The sequence below is a fragment of the Pan paniscus genome, chromosome 8 (assembly GCF_029289425.2).
Source record: "Pan paniscus chromosome 8, NHGRI_mPanPan1-v2.0_pri, whole genome shotgun sequence".
NCBI lineage: Eukaryota > Metazoa > Chordata > Mammalia > Primates > Hominidae > Pan > Pan paniscus.
The window spans coordinates 44,826,635-44,852,007 of NC_073257.2; the positions used below are offsets into that span (position 1 = coordinate 44,826,635).

At 44.2% G+C, this 25,373-nt stretch overlaps 1 protein-coding gene across 1 annotated transcript; it reads right to left on the minus strand.

Moving 5' to 3' along the window:
• Nucleotides 1-13,030: 13,030 nt before the first annotated feature.
• On the minus strand, nt 13,031-13,743 carry LOC100974980 (peptidyl-prolyl cis-trans isomerase A-like). Its single transcript, XM_063607315.1, has one exon. The coding sequence runs from the start codon at nt 13,527-13,529 to the stop codon at nt 13,212-13,214; it is 318 nt and encodes a 105-aa protein (XP_063463385.1). The 5' UTR covers nt 13,530-13,743; the 3' UTR covers nt 13,031-13,211.
• Nucleotides 13,744-25,373: the final 11,630 nt, after the last annotated feature.

The following is a 25,373-nucleotide window of genomic DNA, read 5'->3' on the forward strand; positions in this document are numbered from 1 at the left end:
TAGCTGCAATTACAGGCGCCCACCACTGCACCCGGCTAAATTTTGTATTTTTAGTAGAGATGGGGTTTTGTTGTGTTGGCCAGACTGATCTCAAGCTCCTGACCTCAAGTGATCCACCTACCTCGGCCTCCCAAAGTGCTGGGGTTACAGGCGTGAGCTATGGCGCCCAGCCAACTCTTTTTTTTTTTTTTTTTTTTTTTGAGACAGAGGCTCGCTCTGTAGTCCAGGCTGGAGGGCAATGGTACGATCTCGGCTGTCTGCAACCTTTGCCCCCTGGTTCAAGCGATTCTCCTGCCTCAGCCTCCTGAGTAGCTGGGACTACAGGTGCGCGCCACCATGCCCAGCTAATTCTTGTATTTTTAGTAGAGACGGGGTTTCACCACGTTGGTCAGGCTGGTCTCAAACTCCTGACCTTGTGATCCACCCGTCTTGGCCTCCCAAAGTGCTGGGATTACAGATGTAAGCCACGGTGCCCAGCCAACTCTTAACGAAGTGGTATTCAGCCATAAAAAGGAACAAAGTACTGACACATACTACAATATGAATGAACCTTGAAAACATTTAGCTACCTGAAAGAAGCCTGTTACAAAAGGCCATATATTGTATCATTCCATTTATGTGAAACATCCAGGTTAGGCAAATCCATCAAGACAGAAAGTGGATTAGAGGTTACCAAGAGGTGGGTGGACAGAGAAATGGGGAGTGATTACTTAGTGGGTATAGGGCTTCCTTTTACAGGTAAAGGAAAAAATCTTGAAACTTGAGAGAGCTGGTGGTTGCACAATATTTTGAGTGCACTAAATGCGACTGAATTGGTCATTCAAAATGAACAAAAGTGGTTAATATTATGTAAATTTCTTTTGTTTTTTTTTGAGACAGAGTCTCGCTCTGTCACCCAGGCTGGAGAGCAGTGCTGCAATCCTTGCTCACTGCAGTCTTTGTCTGCCGGGTTCAAGCAATTCTCCTGCCTCAGCCTCCCAAGTAGCTGGGATTACAGGTGTGCACCATCACGCCCAGCTAATTTTTGTATTTTTAGTAGCGAAGGGGTTTCACCATGTTGGCCAGGCTGGTCTTGAACTCCTGATCTCAAGTGATCTGCCCACCTCAGCCTCCCAAAGTGCTGGCATTATAGGCATGAGCCACTGTGCCTGGCCATAAATTTCACTTCAAAAAAAAAAAAGGTGATCAGTTAAGGAAAAAAAAAAAAAAGATAGTTGGGCCTAGGTCATGAAGAGGCTGAAAACCAAGCAGCAGAATTTGTGCTTTATTCTGTAGGTAATAGGGAGCCATTGAAGGTTTTATCCAGTGACAGCCATTGAGTCGGGTAGAACAGAGAGGAAGGGAGAAACTGGAGCTGGGTGGGCCAAGTAGAAGGTCACTATCATAGTCCAGCTGCCAGCAAGAACTGACATGGCTCTGCAAGCAACAGAGAGGGAAGGAAAATATGAGAGAACCATTTCAGTACCAATAGGGTCTCAGCAACTGATTGGATATGGGCAGCAAGGAAAGCCAGGAGTGGATTGATTTTGAGGTATTGAACCGGGTGCCTGCATAAAGGTGGATTCATAGGAGAAGGAGCTGCTCTTTGAAGGTGTTAAAAAATGGAAGAGGGGCCAGGTGCGCTGCCTCACACCTGTAATCCCAGCCCTTTGGGAGGCCGAGGGGGGTGGATCACTTAAGGTCAGTTCAACACCAGCCTGGCCAACATGTTGAAACCCTGTCTCTACTACAAATACAACAATTAGCTGGGCATGGTGGCACACGCCTGTAGTCCCAGCTACTCAAGAGACTGAAGCACAAGAATCACTTGAACCCAGGAGGTAGAGGTTGTAGTAAACCGAGATCATGCCACTGCACTCCAGCCAGGGTGACAGAGCTAGACTCCATCTCAAAAAATAATAATTAAAAAATTTAATAGAAGAAGAAGGTGATGGGCTCAGATCAGTTTTAAGCCCTGGCTGGGGATCTAACGAAAAGCTCTCCAGCCGGGCACAGTGGCTCACACCTGTAATCGCAGCACTCTGGGAGGCTGAGGCGGGTGAATCACAAGGTCAGGAGATCGAGACCATCCTGGACAACATGGTGAAACCCCGTCTCTACTGAAAATACAAAAATTAGCTGGGTGTAGTGGCGCGTACCTGTAATTCCAGCTACTCGGGAGGCTAAGGCAGGAGAATCGCTTGAACCAGGGAGTCGGAGGTTGCAGTGAGCCGAGATCATACCACTGCACTCCAGCCTGGCAACAGAGCGAGACTCTGTCTCACAAAACAAACAAACAAACAAACAAACAAATGCTCTCCAAGCAGGAACCATGGCCTTGTTCTGGGGAGCAACTCAGATTCGGATGGAGGTAACTCAGGAGGTTCAAGTCACATCCACTCCCTGCTACTGTCCCCAGAGTAGGAGTCCCCAAGTCAGGCTCCATGGTATCCCCAATGAAGAGGGTAAAGCCAAGACCAGCCTTCTGTAATTAACTGTAGCTACTCAATGCTTCACCCAGCATGGAGTGGGAGAGTGGCTGAAATGTGGGTCTCAGTTCCACCGTGGTGAGCCCTGCCTGCCCCTGTTTTTCCCACAGGGTTTTTAGGAACACCACAAGCACAGAGGTGTACGCTTCCTGCAGGAAAACACAGATGCATGGCTGAAGTTACAAACTGAGGTTGGCCCTAGAGGCTCAGAACTGGGATTGCCTCTTGAAAGACGTAGGTTGAGGCTGGGCGTGGTGGCTCAATCCTGTAATCTCAGCACTTTGGGAGGCCAAGGCGGGCAGATCGCCTGAGGTCAGGAGTTTGAGACCAGCCTGGCCAACATGGTAAAACCCCATCTCTACTAAAAATACAAAAAAATTAGCCGGGCATGGTGGCACGTGCCTGTAATCCCAGCTACTCAGGAGGCGAGGCCAGAGAAGCGCTTGAACCCAGGAGGCGGAGATTGTAGTGACCCGAAATCACACCATTGCACTACAGCCTGTGTGGCAGAGTGAGACTCCGTCTCAAAAAAAAAAAAAAAAAGAGAAAGAAAGATGATGGTTGAAGTCAGAATGGATGAGACTGCAGAGGACACTGTTCAGAAGACGATGGCAAGAAGGGCCAACCACAGACTCGGGGGAACACCCTTGGAGGGAGACAGGAAGAGAACTAGGGAAGGACCTATTACAGAATTTGGAGGCCAGGCGCAGTGGCTCATGCCTGTAATCCTAGCACTTCGGGAGTCTGAGGCAGGAGGATCGCTTGAGGCCAGGAGTTCAAAACCAGTCTGGTCAACATAGCAAGACCCCGTTTCTACATAAATATTTTTTAAAAATTAGCCGGAGGCTGGGGGCAGTGGCTTATGTCTCTAATCCCAACATTTTGGAAGGCCAAGATGGGAGGATCACCTGAGCCCAGGAGATTGAGACCAGCCCAGGCAACACATAGTGAGACCTCATGTCTATAAAAAAAGAAAAATAAACAAGAAATAAAAATAACGAAAAAAAAATTAGCTGGTGTGGTGGCATGCACCTGTAGTCCCAGCTTCTTGGAAGGCAGAGGTTGGAAGACAGCTGAAGCCCAAGAATTTGAGGCTGCAGTGAGCTATGATCATGTCCCTGCACTCCAGCCTGGGTGACAGAGTGAGACCCTGTGTCTAAAATAAAGAAGGAGGCCACCTTCAAGAGAACAGGGCGTGGTGGCACATGCCTGTAATTGCAGCTACTCGGGATGCGGAGGCAGGAGAATCTCTCGAACCCGGGAGGCGGAGGTTGCGGTGAGCCTAGATTGCACCATTGCACTCCAGCCTGGGCAACAAGAGTGAAACTCTGTCTCAAAAAAAAAAGGAAGAAGTTTATTTTAATTTGCATTTCCACCAAAACAGACTCTGAGATGAGAATTTGGGTGCAATTATTGTCTTTGTGTTACAGGAAAGGGGTCCCGATCCATACCCCAAGAGAGGTTCTTGGATGTCGCACAAGAAATAATTCAGGGTGAGTCCTAAAGTGAAAGCAAGTTTATTAAGAAAGTAAAGGAATAAAAGAATGGCTACTCCATAGACAGAGCAACCCCAAGGGCTGCTGGTTGCCCATTTTTATGGTTATTTCTTGACTAACTGCTAAACAAGGGGTGGATTATTCATGCCTCCCCTTTTTAGACCATATAGGGTAACTTCCTGATGCTCCCATGGCATCTGTAAACGTCATGGCACTGGTGGGAGTGTAGCAGTGAGGATGACCAGAAGTCACTCTCATCGCCATCTTGGTTTTTGTGGGTTTTAGCCAGCTTCTTACTGCAGCCTGTTTTATTGGCAAGGTCTTTGTGACCTGTATCTTGTGCTGACCTCCTATCTCATCCTGTGACTTAGAATGCCTTAACCATCTGGGAATGCAGCCTAGTGGGTTTCAATCTCATTTTACCCAGTCCCTACTCCAGATGGAGTTGCTCTGGTTCACACGCCTCTGACATTTGGGCTTGTGACTGAGCAAATTACTGCTATGGGCAATAAGGGTTCGGTCTTGCTGGGAACATGTGTGAGTCTGTGGAAAAAGCCCCAGAATTGTGTTAGAAAGGGGTGAATAAGGTGGTATATTTATTCATCAACCCCCTCACCCCCGCTTCATGCACTGAGGGTGTCCCCTGGGGGTTAACTCTGAGGAACAGCCCGCAGAGAAGCTCTGTTGTAGCAGAGCTTTCTGTAAGTGACAGCCAGTGTTGGTGTGTGTGCAGATGTGGGTGGGTGGGTGGCATGAGTGGAGCTCTGTCAGGGTTGGCTACAGGCTAGAGAGTCTCTTTGAAGGAAAAGGGAATCTAAGGGCCTGGTGTTTGGGCACATTTCAGGGGGAGGAGGGAGCACACCAGCTTGGCCCAGATCTGGTGTCATGGAAGCTTGCTGGGCTGATCTGTAGAGACAGTTTCTTCCCGCATGGGGAAAAAATATGAAGATGCGCCAAGGGTGTAGCAGTAAAAAGGAGGCCTAGCATGACTGTGGCAGGCCAGTCCTCCCTGGCAATCACACAGACAGGCCTACATGACAGTCACGCAGACAGGCCTGCATAGCACTCCAGTTACACAGGCAGATATCCACAGCGCCACCTTAACATGGAGCAAATAGTTAAACCTAGGGAAATCAGTGCCCAGACATCAAAGCTAGAAATGAAACATACGGTCAGTCGGAGCCTTGAATGGGCTTCTCCCTAACCTGGAGCAAGCCAAAATAATAGAGACAGTCTTACATTCCTAGTGCCAAAACCCTTCTCGGGTCGACAAAATCTGAGACGAGTCAAAATAACTGAGGCAGCTGTTTGAATAGATTCATTGGAGAGTGTAAGGCAGCTCTCTGGACCAAGCTGTGAAGGAGATAAGCTAGAAATAATCACTCCGGTACCACAGTAGACAGGCCTTGAAGGTCCTGGGGCCCTTTTAATTGGACTGAGCAAGTATATATTTTTTTGCCTCTGACCTTCTAGTAGAAGCAAAATTAGTTATCAATAGCCTTAGGCAAATGTTCTACTGCACGTAGGCACATAGCCGCAGCCAATATAAGCACTAAGAAAATTGTAAGGCGTGGTCTAAAATAAATTAAAAAAAAAAAGAAATTGTAACACTTTGAGTTGGTCTGGTGCAATTATCTCCGGCCTTCTCCCTGTATCCGGTTACAGCAATAAATTCCCTTCTTTCCTAGTTTCTCTGTTTCTCGTTATTGGTTCTCAAGAAAACACAGCCAGACCTTGCTTAGTTCCGGGAACATGACAGCTCCATTTGGCTCCTAACCACTCCCACTCCCATGGTATCTGTTAACTGCTTTTACTTATATCTGCACAAAGGATCCTAAGCCAAGCTAACTATGGGAGGAATTTAGTTTATAGTTTGTTTTGTTTTGTTTTTGTTTTGAGACAGGGTCTTGCTCTGTTGCCCAGGCTGGAGTGCAGTGGCAAGATCTCTGCTCACTGCAATCTCTGCCTCCCAGGCTCAAGCGAGCCAACTGCCTCAGCCTGCAGAGTAGCTGGGACTACAGGTGTGCGCTACCATGCCCGGCTAATTTTTGTATTACTAGTAGAGACGGAGTTTCGCCATGTTGCCCAGACTGGTCTTGACCTCATGACCTTAAGTGATCCACCCGCCTTGACCTCTCAAAGTGCTGGGATTATAGGTGTGAGCCTCTGCGCTCGGCCTAATTTAACTTTAAAATGAGGATGATAATAGTCCCTTCCCGAAACTAATTCCCAAGGAAATAAGAAGGGAGTACACACAAATCACAATGTTATGTTAAAGATTTATAGGCCGGGCGTGGTGGCTCACGCCTGTAATCCCAACACTTTGGGAGGCCGAGGCGGGTGGATCACGAGGTCAGGAGTTCAAGACCAGCCTGGCCAACATGGTAAAACCCTGTCTCTACTAAAAATACAAAAATTAGCCGGGCGTGGTGGTGCACACTTGTAATCCCAGCTACTCGGGAGGCTGAGGCAGAAGAATTGCTTGAACTTGGGAGGTGGAGGTTGCAGTGATTGTGCCACTGCAATCTAGCCTGGGCGACAGAGTGAGACTGTGTCTCAAAAGAAAAAAAAAAGATTTATAGGAATATTGTCACATGAGCAAGACAGAGAAGGTTCCCAACCTCCTCGGGTCCTTGCTGGTGCCCAGATATCTGTGGTCATCGGTCACCTCTTGGTCTCAACCCCCTTCCTCTTCCCCTTTCCCTAACATAACAGGGGCCCGAAGTTTATATTAATTCATGATGAGTTACAGTGTTAGGACAGCAGTCTGCCATCTTCATGATTTGCTGGCTCTCTACATAAAGTCGCCTCCCTTGCCCTAGCACCTTGTCTCCTGATTTATTGGCTGTTGTTACAGGGTGTGAGGAGAGAGGAGAAGAACAGGGAAAGCAGGCAGGTTATTAAACACAGTCAATATTTCTGGCTCCATTGAAGTCACATGATTTGGAAAAAAAGTTGGGGAATTGAGGGGAGAGTTTTTTTTTTTAAGTTTTTATTTTTTTGAGATGGAGTCTCACTGTTGCCCAGGCTGGAGTGCAGTGGTGCTATCCCAGCTCACTGCAGCCTCCACCTCCTGGGTTCAAGTGATTCTCCTGCCTCAGCCTCCCAAGTAGCTGGGATTATAGGTGTGCACTGCCACACCCAGCTAATTTTTGTATTTCTAGTAGAGACGGGGTTTCACCAAGTTGACCAGGCAGGTCTCCAACTCCTGACCTCAAGTGATCCACTCACCTCAACCTCCCAAAGTGCTAGGATTACAGGCGTGAGTCACCACGCCCAACCAAGGGGAGACTTTTTATTTTGAAATGACAAGAGGAAAACCCTGGAAAAAGTTAGGATCCACAATTATATAGTTTCTGGAAAAAAGAAACCTAAAAGTGTATTTCTTGCTTATTTTCTTTTTACCCACGAGACTTGGAAAACAGAACAAATGTAATGCCCTGGTTCTAAACAGCATGTTAAGCTCAGCATTATGTGGCTCTCAGTGTTCAAGTGGCGCTTCCCTCTGATCACGAGTGAGACCATCAGAGTGTGGGGTGGACTCGCAGCTGCCTGTCAGGCTTCCGCAGGAGGAAGACCCCAGCTGCTGCCCCGGGTGGGTGGGGAGATGCCAGCGGGAAACTTCATCTCCGCAGACACAGCAACTGCCCGACAGCCCCACAGGACTGGGGACAAGACACGAAATAAATTGCTTCTCCCACCACACCTCTGAGGCTGTGGACAGGGTGTTCGTGGGACCCAACTCAGAACTGAGCTGTCCTCATTCTTGCTACTTACTAATGCAATACTGGGCTGAACGGCCATCTGGTTCTGTTGGGATTCTGAATACAATCTGTGTGTAGGATTGGGTGGAAGTACCTGGCTGAAATCCAGATAAGGAAAGAATTGGGCCAGGGCCGGTGGCTCATGCCTGTAACCCCAACACTGTGAGGTGTCAAAGTGGGAGGATCGCTTGAACCCAGGAATTCAAGACCAGCCTGGGCAACATATTGGGACCCTAACTCTACTAAAAAATTAGCCGGGTGTGGTGGCATGTACCTGTAGTCCCAGCTTCTCAAGTGGGTAAGAAGGGAGAATCGCTTGAGCCTGGGAGGTCGAGGCTGCAGTAAGCCATGATGATACCACTGCCCTCCTTCCTGGGTGACAGAGATCATATCTCAAAAAAAAAGAAGAGGCTAGGCGTGGTGGCTCATGCCTGTAATCTCAGCACTTTGGGAGGCCGAGGCGGGCTGATCACAAGGTCAAGAGATTGAGACCATACTGACCAACATGGTGAAACCCTGTCTCTACTAAAAATACAAAAAAATTTAGCTGGGCTTGGTGGCGCATGCCTGTAATCCCAGCTACTTGGGAGGCTGAGGCAGGAGAATCACTTGAACCCGGAGGGCAGAGATTGCATTGAGCTGAGATCATGCCACTGCACTCCAACCTGGTGACAGAGCGAGACTCCGACTCAAAAAAAAGAAGAATATGAGAACTGCATTTGTTTCTCATTAGACTCACCATGTACAGAAATAGAATGTCCAGCACATTATTCCATGCAGTAAATTTGTAATCTTGTCAGAACAACTCTGGTGAATTTAACATTATTTATTATCTAAGAGGGAACGTGCTGCCTTGTTCATTTCCTGATGTTCCATGAAAGTGATTATGGGATGGATATCTCTTTTTTTTTTCAGTTACTGATGTTAAATTAATTGACTTTAATTCCTGGGTTTTTCTCCCTTCTTCTCTCCTTCATTTGTCCTTCTCAAATACTATTTATTTATTTATTTATTTATTTATTTTGAGATGAAGTCTCACTCTGTCACCCAGGTTGGAGTGCAATGGTACGATCTTGGCTCACTGCAACCTCCACCTCCCAGGTTCAAGCAATTCTCCTGCCTCAGCCTCCCGAGTAGCTGGGAGTACAGGCGTGCACCACTGCACCCGGCTAATTTTTGTATTTTTAGTAGGGATGGGGTTTCCTTTTTTTTTTTTTTTTTTTTTTTTTGAGATGTAGTTTTGCTCTTGTTGCCCAGGCTGGAGTGCAATGGTGTGATCTTGGCTCACCACAATCTCTGCCTCCTAGGTTCAAGTGATTCTCCTGCCTCAGCCTCCCAAGGAGCTGGAATTACAGGCACCCACCACAACCCCTGGCTGATTTATGTATTTTTAGTAGAGCCGGGGTTTCACCATGTTGGCCAGGCTGGTCTCAAACTCCTGACCTAAAGTGATCTGCCCACCTTGGCCTCCCAAAGTGCTGGGATTACAGGCGTGAGCCACCACGCCTGGCCCCTTTTCTTTAAAGAAAAAAAAAATTATGCTCCAAAATTTTAGTCAAGTGAATTTATGATCGTGGCTGCCAAGCTACCATTTGCCTGGTCCATTACAATATCCCCCCTAAGAATTTCAAATCCATCAATAGATAACGAAGACATTGTAGAACCCTGTTATGACACCAGGTTGGTGGGCCTAGGTCAGCTGTTCCATGAGAGGCCCCAGCATGCTGTGTGCGGTGGGAGGTAGTACATGAGGTTGCAGGACAAGAGGCAGGTGTCACCCGTAAGTTGTGGGACCTTGGATAGGTGAGGTGGCCTCAGGTTTCAATCTGTATCTGAAGGCTGGGTGCACTGTCTCATGCCTGTAATCCCAACTTTGGGAGGCCAAGGTGGGAGGATTGCTTGAGGCCAGGAGTTTGAGAGCAGCCTGGACAACATAGAGAGACCTTGCCTCTACAAAAAATAAAGAAAAAAAATACATTGTAACTTCAATTAGAGGTCGGGCGTGGTGATCCACTAATCCCAACACTTTGGGAGGCTGAGGCGGGCAGATCACCTGAGGTCAGGAGTTCGAGATCAGCATGGCTAACATGGAGAAACCCTGCCTCTACTAAAAATACAAAAATTAGCTGGATGTGGTGGTGTGTACCTGTAATTCCAGCTACTTGGGAGGCTAAGGCAGAAGAATTGCTTGAATCCAGGAGTCAGAGGTTGCAGTGAGCTGAGATCGCACCATTGCACTCCAGCCTGGGTAACAGAGCTGTCAAAAACTAACTAAATAAATAAATAACTTCAATTAGCGACTATAAAAAAAGAAAAAATAAAATAAAATAAAAATAGCTGGGATGGTGGTGTGCTCCTGTAGTCCTAGGTACAGGAGGCTGACGGGGAGGATCACCTGAACCCGGGAGCTTGAGGCTGCAGTGAGCTAGAATTGCACTCCTGCACTCCAATCTGGCTACAGACCAAGACCCCAGGTCTAAAATAAAAATAAAAGTTTGTACCTGGAAATGAGAAAACTGGATTAGATCATCTCAAATATCTAAACATCTAAGGTGGCTAAACATAGTATTGGGTGGCCGAGGGTAATACAATTTCTGTATCTGATTTGGACAAAGAAGCCTACAGTAAGAATGAATTTAGGGGGGAAATTTTCAAAAAAAAAATCTCTTTGGAAAAGTAAATGCAGTTCTCTTTGAGAAAAGGCACCTAGTTTGAGCATCCGCTGGAAATGCGAGTGGGTCAAGGAATGAGTGACTTTCAGCTAAAGAGAGTTATCAAGAAGCCAGGCGTGGTGGCTCATGCCTGTAATCCCAGCACTTTGGGAGGCTAAAACAGACAGACCACTTGAGATCAGGAGTTTGAGACCAGCCTGGCCAACATGGTGAAACCCCATCTCCACTAGAAATACAAAAAATTAGCCGGGCGTTGTGGCGGGTGCCTGTAATCCCAGCTACTCGGGAGGCTGAGGCACAAGAATCACTTGAACTTCGGAGGTGGAGGTTGCAGTGAGCCAAGATCACACCACTGCACTCCAGCGTGGGTGACAGAGCAAGATTCCATCTCCAAAAAAAAAGAAAAAAAAAGTCATCAAGACAAAACTCCACAGCTGTCTTGTTCAGGCTCAGGGAACAGGGAAGAGGGGACAGGGGTCTGAAGCTTCTGACCATGAAGTGCACTTATCTGCCTCTGAGATCATCCATTAAGCAGGCTGGGTTCTTCGTAGGGAAGGCCTGAGCCTGTTTGCCAGTCCTGCGGGGCATTAACAGGGGTCACACTTACCTAATGCTTATCATTTTCAAATGCCTTTCATTTATATTTCCTCTAGGATGAGGACGATACTTGACTTGTGCGTAAATATATTTCCTTCTTTTAATTTTGTTTGGAATGTCATATCTGTTAATGAATTTAAATTAGTGATGAATTAGTATTTCTGTTGATAGTTGATGGACAGTCAATTTTATAGGAGAACCTAATTGACCAACCTGGGTCATAGTTGTACATTTTCAGCTCCTGACTTCCTGGTGCCACCAGTTGGAGTTACTAGTGCCCTCCTGGGAGGAAAGAGTTAACAAGCAGATCTGGTAGCCTACTCCTTGCATGTATCAGGGTACCATGATCGACCATTGGCCAACTCTGGGAATGTGGCCCTTGGAATGTTCTTTGTGATAGTTAGTGATTGGTGATTTTCTCATACACACCAGGAGCAATGGACTGTGCCAGATCAGATGGTCAGATTTCTTCACACAAACATCAGAAATGAGTGGCCGGGCGTGGCGATTCACACCTGTGATCCCAGCACTTTGGGAGGCAGAGGCTGAGGCTGAGGCTGGAGGATCACCTGAGGTCAGGGATAGAGACCAGCATGGCCAACATGGTGAAACCCCATCTCTACTAAGAAAAATACAAAAATTAGCCCGGTGTGTCATGCACCTGTAATCTCAGCTACTCGGGAGGCTGAGGCAGGAGAATCACTTGAACCCAGGAGGCAGAGGTTGCAGTAAGCCGAGATCATGCCACTGCACTTTAGCCTGGGTGACGGAGTAAGACTCTGTCTCAAAAAAAAAAAAAAAAAAAAAAAAAAAAATCAAGATTGAGGATGGGCACCTAGATTCTGTGTTGGGTTCTCAATTTTGGTTGCCATGGCTGGTTGCTAAGAGAATATGCGTATGTGACCATCCTCTCCCAGTAAACCTTGCACCCTGATACTCCAGTGGGTTTCCCCGGATAGAGATATTCCACACACGTTCCTGTAGTGTAGTTTTGCTGCCAGAAAAAGAAAGCACTCCTGTGGTCTCGGACAAGGAAGGACATCCGAAGCCTGTGTGAGACCTCTCTGGACTCCTCCATTGCATGTCTATTTCCTGCTTGCTTTTATTCTGTATCATTGGCTGTAATAAATCTGAGCCATGAGTATAATTTCCTATTGAGTCTTGGAGCTCTCTAGCAAGTTACTAAATTTAGGGAAGTGGTGTGCCTCAGCATACCCCCCTAAATCTCTGTCTTAGCTGTAGAGAGAACAATAATACTTTTCCTGGTTTCTCCTACAACCCTAACTTGACAAAAATTAAGTCCCTACTCCAGTTTTGAGACCACTAATTTCTATAAACCTGTTCTTTAAAAAAATTTCTTTAAGGCAACATTTTCAGCTCTGAGATTTAAGTTAAGTGGAGCTGCTGATACAGCTCCGATGAGTGAAGGAACACCAGGTTCTTCGTCTCAAGTTGAATTAGAAAAAACAGCAGGGACACACGTGGAGTAGTTTTAATGACTGGAGAGTTTAATAGGCAAGAAGGAAGGGAGAAGACAGAAGGAGACAGAGGGAGGGGGGCTCTAAACCCAAAAGAGGAAACCCCACCTGCCACGGATACCAGCCAGGTATATATACAGAGGCTGGAGGAGGTGGTGTCTGATTTGCATAGGGCTCAGGGGATTGGTTTGGCCAGGCATGTCATTCACGTAGCCGGTGAAAAAGCTGGCTCTCCCACCCTAGCTTTTTAATATGCAAATACAGGGTGCCATGATGTTCTACACATGTGGGGATATGTGGGGGCGGCCATGTTGCCAGGAATATGTGGGGCAAGGGCAAGAAGGCTGCAGGAATGGCCATGTTTGGGTGGACCCAGTTTCTAATGGCCATCATTTGCTTATCAAAGGTTGCCAGCCTGGCTCTAAGAGCTGGGGCTTTACAAGAAACTTTTCCAGAGATGCTTTAAAAAATGAAAACTTCCAAAGGACCCCTTTTTGTCTCTGACTAAAATAATTTCTTTTCTTGTTTTTTTGTTATTTGGTTTTTATTTCATAATCATAAACTTAACTCTGCAATCCAGCTAGGCATGGGAGGGAACAAGGAAGACATGGAACCCAAAGGGAACTGCAGCGAGAGCACAAAGATTCTAGGATACTGTGAGCAAACGGGGTGGAGGGGTGTTCTCCTGAACTGCAGAAGGAATGGTCTGGTGGTTAAGAGAAAACACAAGTCAAACTTATTCGAGTTGTCCACAGTCAGCAATGGTGATCTTCTTGCTGGTCTTGCCATTCCTGGACCCAAAGCGCCCCATGGCCTCCATAATATTCATGCCTTCTTTCACTTTGCCAAAGACCACATGCTTGCCATCCAACCACTCAGTCTTGGCAGTGCAGATGAAAAACTGGGAACCATTTGTGTTGGGTCCAGCATTTGCCATGGACAAGATGCCAGGACCTGTATGCTTTAGGATGAAGTTCTCATCTTCAAATTTCTCCCCATAGATGGACTTGCCACCAGTGCCATTATGGCGTGTGAAGTCACGACCCTGATACATAAACCCTGGAATAATTCTGTGAAAGCAGGAACCCTTATAACTAAATCCTTTCTCTCCAGTGCTCAGAGCACGAAAATTTTCTGCTGTCTTTGGGAACTTGTCTGCAAACAGCTAAAAGGAGACGCGGCCCAAGGGCTCGCTGTCGATGGCAATGTCGAAGAACACGGTGGGGTTGACCATGCCTAATAATACAAGGTTTTCCTCGGCAGCAGCGTCTGTCTGGCTCCATCACCAAGGCTGGAGTGCAGTGGCACAATCTCGGCTCACTGCAACCTCCACCTCTCGGGTTCAAGCAATTCTGCTGCCTCAGCCTCCCAAATAGCTGTGACTAAAGGTGCCTGCCACCATGCTCAGCTAATTTTGTATTTTTCAGTAGAGATGGGGTTTCACCTTGTTGGTCAGGCTGGTCTGGAACTCCTGACCTCCAGTGATCCACCTGCCTCGGCCTCCCAAAGAGCAGGGATTATAGGCTGTGAGCCACCGCACCCAGCCAATAATTTGTTAATAACTCCTACAACACTGCCAGATAAAAAGAACCAAATAAATGAAAATAAGAAATGACAAAATAGGCCAGGCATGGTGGCTCATGCCTGTAATCTCAGCACTTTGGGATGCCGAGGTGGGTGGATCACTGGAAGCCAGGAGTTGTAGACCAGCCTGGCCAACATGGTGAAACCCCGTCTCTACTTTAAAAAAAAAAATTAGCTGGGCGTGGTGGTGGGCACCTGTAATCCCAGGAGGTGGAGGTTGCAGTGAGCCAAGATCGTGCCACTGCACTCCAGCCTGGGTGACAGAGCAAGACTCTGTCTCAAAAAAAAAAAAAAGAGGAAATGACAAAACAGACAAGGAAGGAAGAAAAGACACAGCAAAGCCTCTTTGGAGGTCAAAGTTCCATCTGATAAGTCTCCATATTCCCATGCTGTTCACTTTTTGGACACTGGGTGTCTTTATCCAGAAAGCAGAAAAAACTCTACCAGGAAAAGAGCATGCTTGAATAGTGTAAGTAAATGAATTAAAAAAAAAAGGCACCCAACACTACTAGCCTTTGACAAGGTTCTGAAAGTAAATCAGAAAAGGAGGCGTGAGAGTAATTGAGTTGCCTTAATAGGCTTTTGTGTTTGAAATAACTGCAAGAGTATTGATTACCTCCTTCAGTCAACATTCTTGTGAAAGTTCTCATTCTGCATCCCTGCTGGGCAAGAGGCCATTTCTCCCAAGGTAGCTGGGGCATCCGTTATTGATGAAGTGGACTTCAAGTGACTAGTTAGGAAAGTCCTCAGGGTTCCTTTCCCAGTCGCCTGGACACAGGCTTGTGGACAGAGCAGGAGGCAGACCAAAGCCTTTCTTCCTCTTGCCCTCAGAGGAGTGGGGATATTTAGTTTCTTCTGTAGATTGAATGTTTAAGTCCCCTCAAAATTCACATGTTGAAGCTGGGCACAGTGGCTCACACCTGTAATCCCAGCACTTTGGGAGGCCAAGGCAGGCAGATCATCTGAGGTCAGGAGTTCGAAACCAACCTGGCCAACATGGTGAAACCCTGGCTCTACTGAAAATACAAAAATTCGCCCAGCGTGGTGGTGCACGCCTATAATCCCAGCTACTCGGGAGGCTGAGGCAGGAGAATCACTTGACTCCGGGAGGTGGAGGTTGCAGTGAGCAGAGATAGTGCCACTGCACTCTAGCCTGGACAACAGAGCAAGACTGTGTCTAAAAAAAAAAAAAAAAATTCACATGTTGACACCTAATCCCTAATGTGATTGTATTGTAGGTGGGGAGGTGATAAATTTCTATTTATCTTGCACCTCCCAAAGGTGATTAGGTCATAAAGGTGGAGTCCTCATGAACAGGATGAGTGCTCTTACAGAAGAGGCTTCGTGGACCACAGAGAGTGCGAACACTATATGATGTGGTCTCTGTCCCAAAAAGCTTATGATACAGTTATCAGCATCATGGTCACTGTTCTCACTGCTTTCTACGGAGTTCTTACATCCGAGGCAATGTGAGGATCCACTGATTCATGTAACTCACATGATCATGGAAGAAGGTGCCTGATATGTGAGTCCTAGAACTCCTCATTCTGTATTGCTCTCTCTCTTTTAATGAAGCTTCCATTTCTAGACTACTCCTCTCTGGCTTTTCTCCTATTGCCTCTCCATGAAACGTTAACAGAAACAACTCTTTTGCTTCTCATCATCAGCTTGTGAGGAGGCATGACAGAAGTGACACATTCATAACAAAGAAGATGGGAGAAGACTAAAAGATGTAAAGAAATAAAGTACCTATTGCAGTGCTTGGCACAGAACAGTTTCTAGAAAAATATTAGTTCCCTTTTTTTTCTTTTGTTTCACTGTGTCTGCACTAATAATTAGTGCCACTAGATGGCAACTTTTGGTCTAAAAACTACCCAGACAATCACTTTCAAATCTTAAAATACTTTTTGGATTCTCTGTAACTGTATTCCACAGTGACTTTTAATGTAACAAAGTAAGAAAAATCTATTTGGGTTCCAAATAATGGAAAATGTAAATAAGTGAGCAGCAAAGTGCTCTTTGGGCAGAAAAACTGTCTAATGCTATGTCCTGGCCAGAATTTGGCATATAATTCTGCTTAAGAGTATTAATTATTGTGACTACTACTTAAGCACACTGAATGTTAAATTTCTATTTATCTTGCAGTATTCTCAGCATTCCCTGGTGACAATGCTTGTTTCATATTTAGGAGCTCCCCATATTTGCAGCAATCTATTCTTAGAAATAATTTTGTTGGAGAGTTCATGGCCACAGATCACTCAGATACTGTTCCCCAAGAATTGAAAGGACAGAATCCTCAGCAAGCATTTTTTAAATTATTTCCTTTCGTTGCTATATAAGAGTTGTATATATTTGCTCAGTAAACTCTTGCAGGAGAATTTAGAGTAACATTTCAGCCTTTTCTCTCAAGTTTGTTATTTTAAAAATGGCTGGAAACATTTATTGAGCACTTATTGTACTGCCAGTTATTATGTTGCATATTATATAATAATCCTATGATAAGTTGGTGGTATTTTTATTTTTTCCAACCAATTTATGTTTATTCCAAAATTGCGAAGTTGGTTAAATATTTGAGAAACAAACAATGTAACTTATGTACTAAGAGAATAAAGGAGGAAAATTGTATAATTTACTCATTAGATGCAGGAAAGTCTCCACCAAAATTCAATACTCATTCAAAGTAAAAACTCATTGCAAACTGTGAATAGACGGAAACTTCTGGCTGTGGGCAGTGGCTCATGCCTATAATCCCAGCACTTTGGGAGACCAAGGCAGGTGGATCACCTGAGGTCAGGAGTTCGAGACCAGCCTGGCCAACATGGCAAAACCCCATCTCTACCAAAAATACAAAAAATTAGCTGAGTGTGGTGGTGCACACCTATAATCCCAGATACTCAGGAGTCTGAGGTGGGAGAATGGCTTGAACCAAGCAGGTGGAAGTTGCAGTGAGCCGAGATTGCACCACTACACTCCAGCTTGGGTGACTGGTCTCAAAAAATAATAATAATAAATTTATTAATAATAAAATTAAAAATTAAAAACTTCTTTGAATCAAAGGACACTATCAACAGAGTGAAATAATAATAAAATTAAATTAAAAAACAAACTTTAATTTGGTAATGGGTATCTGCAAAAAACCCCACATTAAATCCTACTAATTTTTTGGTAATTAAAGGCAATTTTAATAGAAAACTTGCTATTCTATTATTTTTCCCAGTTCAGTATTTTTTTTAATTATGGTAAAATATAATGAACATAAAACTTACCATTTTAGCCATTTTAAGCGGCATTAAGGTACATTCACATTGTTGTACAACCATCATTGCCGTCCATCACCAGACATTTTCATCTTCCCAAACTAAAACTCTGTACCCATTAAACAACAGCTCGATTCCCTCAGTTTCCCAGGCTCTGGAAATCACCATTCTGCTTTCTGTCTCTGTGACTTTGTCTACTCCAGGGACCTCATATATGTGGAATCATACAGTATTTTGTGACTAGCTTATTTCACTTAGTCCTGTAGCTTATTTCACATAGGATAATGTCCTCAAATTTCATCCACATTGTAGTATGTGTCAGAATGTACTTCCTTTTTAAGGCTGAATAATATTCCATGGTAGGTATATATCACAATTTGTTTATCTACTCATCCATCAATGGACATTTGGGTTGCTTCTACCTTTTGGTTATTGTGAATAATGGTGCTATGAATATAGGTATACAAATATCTCTCCAAGGCCCTACTTTTGATTATTTTGGGTGTATACTGAGAAAGAAAACTGCCAGATAATGTGGTAGTTCTATTTTCAATTTTTTGAGGAGCCGTCATGCGATTTTCCACAGTGGCCGCACCACTTTACATTTTTACCAGCAGTGTAGGAGGGTTCCACATTCACCATTTCTTGCCAACGCTTGTTATTTTTTGCTTTTGGTGTTTGTGATTTTTGTTTGTTTGTTGTTTGTTTTTGAGAGCAGCCATTCTAATATGTATGAGGTGGTATCTCATGAGGTGGTTTTGCTTTGGATTTCCCTAATGATTAGCAATACTGAGCATCTTTTCATGTGCTTATTGGCCATTTGTGTATCTTCTTTGAAGTTCTTTGCCAGTTTTTAAATTGGGTTGTTTTGTTGTTGTTGAGTTGTGAGAGTTCTTTATATATTCTAGCTATTAACTCCTTATTAGATATATGATTTGCAAATGCTTTATCCCATTCCATGGGTTTTTGGCTTTTCACTCTGTTGATAGTGTCCTTTGATTCAAATAAGTTTTTAATTTTGATGTAATCCAATTTATGTCTTTTTTATTGTTGTCTGTGTGTTGGTGTTATATCCAAAAAGTCACTGCCAGATCTTATGTCATGAAGATTTTCTTGTATGTTTTCTTCTTAGAGTTTTATAGTTTTAGGTCTTATATTTATGTTTTTGATCTATTTTGAGTTAATTTTGTATATGAGTCCTACTTCATTTTTTTTGTATGTGGATATCCAGTTTTCCCAACATCAATTTTTGAAAAGACTGTCCTTTCTCCATTGAATGGTCTTGTCACCCTTGTTGAAAATCATTTGACCATATATGTAATGGTTTATTTTGGGGCTGTCTACCCCATTCCATTGGTCTATATGTCTTTTTTTTTAATGCCAGTACCACACTGTTTTGATTATTGTAGCTTTGTTGAAATCAGGAGGGGGCGAGTCCTCCAGCTTTGTTCTTTTTTAAGATTGTTTTCAGCCAGGTGCGGTGGCTCACACCTGTAATCCCAGCACTTTGGAAGGCTGAGGCAGGCGGATCACGAGGTCAGGAGTTTGAGACCAGCCTGCCCAACATGGTGAAACCCCATCTCTACTAAAAATACAAAAATTAGCCGGGCATGGTGGTGCACGCCTGTAATCTCAGCTACTCAGGAGGCTGAGGCAGGGCAATTGCTTGAAACTGGGAGACGGAGGTTGCAATGAGCCCAGATGGTGCCACTGCACTCCAGCCTGGGTGACAGAGTGAGACTTCATCTCAAAAAAAGAAAAAGATTGTTTTGGCTATTTGGGGTCCCTTGAGATTTCATATTAATTATAATTTTAGTATGGATTTTTCTATTTCTGCAAAAAATATCATTGGGATTTGGATAGGATTTGAACCTGTGGATTGCTTTGCATAGTATAAACATCTTAAAAACAGTAAGTCATACATTCTATGGACATGAGACCTTTTTCTATTTATTTGTGCCCTAATTTTATTCACCAATGTTTTATAGTTTTTATTGTACAAGTCTTTCGTCTCCTTGATTAAGCTTATTCTAAGCATTTTATTCTCTTCGATACTATTATAAATAAAATAGTTTTGGCCAGTTGCAGTGGCTCACGCCTGTAATCCCTTTGGGATTACAGCCTGTAAACTTTGGGAGGCTGAGGCAAGTGGATCATGAGGTCAAGAGATCAAGGCCATCCTGGCCAACATGGTGAAACCCTGTCTCTACTAAAAATACAAAAATTAGCTGGGCGTGGTGGCGCATGCCTGTAATCCCAGCTACTCTGGAGGCTGAGGCAGGAGAATCACTTGAACCCAGGAGGCGGAGGTTGCAGTGAGCTGAGATCGCGCTACCGCATTCCAGCCTGGCAACAGAGCGAGACTCTGTCTCAAAAAAATAAATAAATAAATAAAATAAAAATAAATAAATAAAATAGTTTTTAAAATTTATCTTATCAGACTGTTAATTCTTGGCATATAGAAATGTAACTGACTTTGCATGTTGATTTTTTATCCTGCAACTTTGCTACATTCATGTATCAGTTCTAATAATTTTCAGAAATATTTAGGGTTTTCTTTTTTTTTTTTTTTTGAGTTTTGCTCTTGTTGCCCAGGGTGGAGTGCAATGGCGCGATCTCAGCTCACCGCAACCTCCACCTCCCAGGTTCAAGCGATTCTCCCACCTCAGCCTCCCGAGTAGCTGGGATTACAGGCATGAGCCACCACGCCTGGCTAATTTTGTATTTTTAGTAGAGACAGGGTTTCTCCATGTTGGTCAGGCTGGTCTCGAACTCCTGACCTCAGGTGATCTGCCCGCCTCGGCCTCCCGAAGTGCTAGGATTATAGGTGTAAGCCACCGTGCCCGGCCTATATGTAGGGTTTCCTAAATGTAAAGTCTTATTATCTGTGAACAGAAATAATGTTTTTCTTCCTTTCAAATATGGATGCCATTTACTTGTTTTTCTTGAGTAATTGCTTTGCCTAGACCCTCCAGTACTGTGTTGAGTGGAAATTGTTGGCCAAGCACGGTGGCTCATGCCTGTAATCCCAGCACTTTGGGAGGCCGAGGCAGGTGGGTCACCTAAGGTCAGGAGTTCAAGATCAGCTTGGCCAACATGATGAAACCCCATCTCTACAAAAACACAAAAATTAGTGGGGCATGGTGGCAGGGGTCTGTAATCCCAGCTACTAGGGAGGCTGAAGCAGGAAAATCACTTGAACCTGGGAGGCAGAGGTTGCAGTGAGCCAAGAGCCAAGATCGAGCCATTGTACTCCAGCCTGGGCGACAGAGCAAGACTCCGTCTCAAAAAAAAAAAAAAAAAAAGAATTGTCTTGTTCCTGATCTCAGGGAAAAAGCTTTTAGTCTTTAGCCATTGACTATGATGTTAGCTGTGGGCTTTTCATATATGACCTTTATTATGTTGAGGTAGTTTCCTTCTACTTGTTCAGTGTTTTGTATCATAAAAGGGTGTTGGATTTTGTCAAGAGTTTTTTCTGCATCAGTACAGATTATCATGCGTGTTTCCCTTTTCAATCTGTTTTTATGGTGTATTATTATTATTATTATTATTATTATTATCATTATTTTGAGACAGAGTCTTGCTCTGTCCCCCAGGCTGGAGTGCAGTGGCAAGCAATCTTGGCTCACTGCAACCTCTGCCTACCAGGTTCAAGCGATTCTCCTGCCTCAGCCTCCCGAGTAGCTGGGATTACAGGAATGTGGCACCACACCTGGCTAATTTTTGTATTTTTAGTAGAGACGAGGTTTCACCATGTTGGTCAGGCTGGTCTCAAATTCCTGACCTCAAGTGATTTGCCCGCCTCAGCCTCCCAGAGTACTGGGATTACGGGCATGAGCCACGGCTTCTGGCCTATGGTGTATTATTAATACATGGATTGGTTTTTGTGGTTTGAGCCATCCTTCCATTCAAGGATAAATTCCACTTGGTCATAATGTATAATTCTTTAAATGGGCTGTTGAATTCTATTTGCTAGTATTTTCTTGCAGATTTTTGCATCCCAGTGATTTCTTTTCTTGGAGTGTCTTTGTCTAGCTTTGGTATTATGATAATGCTGGCCTCGCAGGGTGAGTTAAAAATTATTCTCTCTTCTTCCATTTTTTTGAAAGAATTTGAGAAAGATTGGTGTTAATTTTTCTTTAAATGTTTGGAAGATTTTTTTCAGTGAATTGTTGGGAGGTTTTATATTGCTGATTTAGTCTTCTTTATAGTTCTAGGTCTGTTCAGATTTTCTATTTCTTCATAATTCAGTCTTGGTAGGGTATATGTTTTTAGGAATTTGTCCATTTTATCTGGATTATCCAATTTGCTGGTGCATAATTGTGCATAGTACTCCCTTATAATAATTTTTATTTCTGTAAAATTAGTAATAATGTCCCCTCTTTCACTTCTGATTTTAATTATTTGAGTCTTCCTTCTTTTTTACTTCCTCAGTTTAGCTACAAGTTTGTCCATTTTTTTATTCTTTTCAAAAAACCAACTCCTGATTTTGTTGACTTTCTCTATTATTTTTCGATTCCTGTTTTGTTTAACTCTGCTCTAATCTTTATTATTTCCTTTCTTCTGCTGGCTTTGGGCTTAGTTTGTTTTTATTTTTTTTCAACTTCCTTATGGCATAAAGTCAGGTTGTTGATTTGAGATCTTTCTTCTTTACTAGTTTGTTTATAGCTATAAATTTCCCTCTTAGCACTGCTTTCACTGCATTTCATAAATTTTGGACTGAGTACTCTGTCACCCAGGCTGGAGTGCAATCTCAGCTCACTGCAACCTCCACCTCCTGCATTCAAGCAATTCTCCTGCCTCAGCCTCCTGAGTAGCTGGGATTACAGGCACGCACCGTCACAACTGGCTAATTTTTGTATTTTTAATAAAGACGGGGTTTCACCATGTTGCCCAGGCTGGTCTCAAACTTCTGACTGTCAGAGTTAAAGAAAGAGGAAAGAAAGTTGAAACGCCGCTGGCAGTTAAAGACAGGTTTTCTTTAGTCAAAACCTGAAGACGTTCCTGGCAGATTGTGGTCAGGAGCACTTTCTCTTACAGACTAAGAGTACATATCGGTTTTAGGGTTATCACAAGCTTGGAATGTTTATGTGTGTGGAGAAGTTTATGATGGGGCTGGAATCTCTCTGGGAGGGGAGGTTATTTTGGGGCAGACATCTTTCTGGCCCGAGGGGGGTTATCTGTGCTGGCATCTTCCCGTCTGGAGGGGGCTAATTTAGGGGCTAGCATGTCTCCGGTCAGGGAGGAGTTTGGAATGTTTCTGGTTGGAGATGTTATCTGTGGTTTATGGTCATGTTGACCATAGCCATTAGGCTGATGCCCCTTGGATTTAGGTGATTTTTTTATTAAGGTGAACTTTAGAATGAGCGGCTTGTCCAAGATGCCAAGATGGCGATGCTCCTGCTGTCACTGACCTCAAGTGATCCACCCATCTCAGCCTCCCAAAAGGCTGGGATTACAGGCATGAGCCACCCGCCCCCTGCTTTGTCTCATATATTTTCTAATTTCCTCTGTGATTTGTTCTTTGATCCATTGGTTGTTTGATTTCCACATATTTGTGGATTTTCCACTTTTCCTTCTGCTATTGATTTCTAATTTTTCATTTTGATGAAAAAAGATACTTTGAGGCCGGGCACGGTGGCTCACACCTGTAATCTCAGCACTTTGGGAGGCCGAGGCGTGTGGGTCACTTGAGGTCAGGAGTTCGAGACCAGCCTGGCCAACATGGTGAAACCCAGTCTCTACTAAAAGTACAAAAATTAGCGGGGCATGATGGCAGGTGCCTGTTATCCCAGCTACTCGGGAGGCTGAGGCAGGAGAATTGTTTGGACCCAGGAGGCGGAGGGTGCAGTTAGCCGAGATCGCACTACCGCACTGCAGCCTGGGCAACAGAGGGAGACTCCATCTCACACACACAAAAAAGATACTTTGTGTGATTTCAATTCTTTTAAATGTATTAAAACTTGTGGCCTAACATATGGTCTATCCTGGAGAATGATCCATCTGCAGTTTTAAAAAAATGTGTACTCTGCTATTGTTGATTGGAGTGTTTTGTATATGTCTGTTAGGTCCATTTGGCCTATAGTGTTATTCAGCTCCTCTATTTCATTATTGATCTTCTGCCTGGTTGCCCTACCAAGATGGTGGTATTATTCTTTTCATTTTACAGACAAGGAATGGAGGAAGGCAAAGATATATAAAGTAGCTTGCTCAAGTTCATAGCTGGTTAAGTGGCAGAATTAGGTCTCAAAGGTCTAGATTCTCCAAGGGACATGCTCCAAACCACCAAGCAGGCTGGGCACAGTGTCTCACACTGGTAATCCCAGCACTTTGGGAGGCTGAGGCGGGTGGATCACTTGAGGTCAGGAGTTCGAGACTAGCCTGGCCAACATGGCCAAACCCCATCTCTACTAAAAACACAAAAAATAGCTGGGCATGGTGGCGGGCACCTGTAATCCCAGCTACTCAGGAAGCTGAGGCAGGAGAATTGCTTGGACCCAGGAGGCAGAGGTTGCAGTAAGCCGAGATGGCACCACTGCACTCCAGCCTGGGTGACAGAGTGAGACTCTGTCTCAAAAATACAAACAAACAAAAATCCACCCGGCAAGAGATAGCTTTTCATACTATCCATACTGTGATCTTTCCACTATTTAACCCCAAACACTTACTTGTTAAACTCTAATAATTGACCAATACCACACACACATACACATGCTCACTCACTGCCTCTAGGAGACTCAGGATTTCGACTGAAGGAGGCAGTGGGAGCTGTGACAGCCTCTGCAAACTCCAAAAAGGGACTTGGAGCCCCTTTCAGTACCTAACTCAACACTTAATGGGTTTCATTTCAGGCATAGCAATTACTCACCAGCGGAGGCAAAATATACCAGCTCTCAAAATATAAAGCTCTTTAAATATACAAGCCCTCTAAATATTTTAGAGACCTGTATCTATAAAATATACAAGTCTTGCTGGGCACAGTGCCTCATGCCTGTTATTGCAGCACTTTGGGAGGCTGAGGAGGGAGGATTGCTTGAGGCCAGGAATTCAAGACCAGCCCAGGGAACATAGGGAAACCCTGTCTCTACTAACTAACTAACTAACTAACTAAATAAATAAATAAATAAAATATAGAAGTCTGTAAAACCTGAAAAGTCACAAAATATGTTACTCAAAAATTGAGCTAATTCAATGACATCAGGTTACAGGATGTTAGGAGAGATGGTTAACACTTCTAAGTACATTGATGGCATTTTGGTGAAAGATTTCCTTTAGCTGAGGACCTTGTACTTTTTGCATGGGGCACTTATTATTAATCATTAGCTATGGAAAAATGAAAGATTAATTAGCCCTGCTGGAGAAGAAGTACAACAAGAAAAAAAGGAACAGAGCCAGGGCCCAGGGAGATAGCCCCACCCAGCAGGGACCATTTCCTCATTCCCTGGGCAAACAATCACCCAGGTACCCCCGAGTGCCTGGGGGATGGAACTGCTTATTTCTATTTGCCAAAAAGCGAAACATCTATTTTGAAAGCTTATGTTATGGGGTTTCAACATTTATAGCTATTCCACTGGTGTCTAAATCAAGAAATTTTAAAAATTTGACCGACGTGGCCATTTAATTTAAATTCTGCTTTTAGTGAAAGTAAGAGTCACACGGTGCTATGCTCAGGCTGTTTTTTCAGGTACTTATTAATAATAACTCACATTCGCTTTCACATACTGTTGTCTCCTTTCACTCATACCACTGCCATCTTGGGAGGTGACACATGGGCCACCTCTCCTCTCTCTCTCTTTTTAAAAGAACACTCTTTTAAGTTGTCATACTGTGTCTTGTTGCTGCAACAGTATGAGTTCCTGTGAGATTTTCACTTTAGTTTTGATTTCCACCCTGTGCGCCCCATCCTTTGGCCTGTGAGGCAAGACTAAGGACTTGCCTTATAGCTCATAGCTCATAGCTCACTGGGTTTTGCTCACTGGGTTAGAAATTGTTGCATATTTGATGGAATTTCATAGGTAGAAGAGGGTCTAAGGACAGAGAAGAGGGGAGGATGAGGG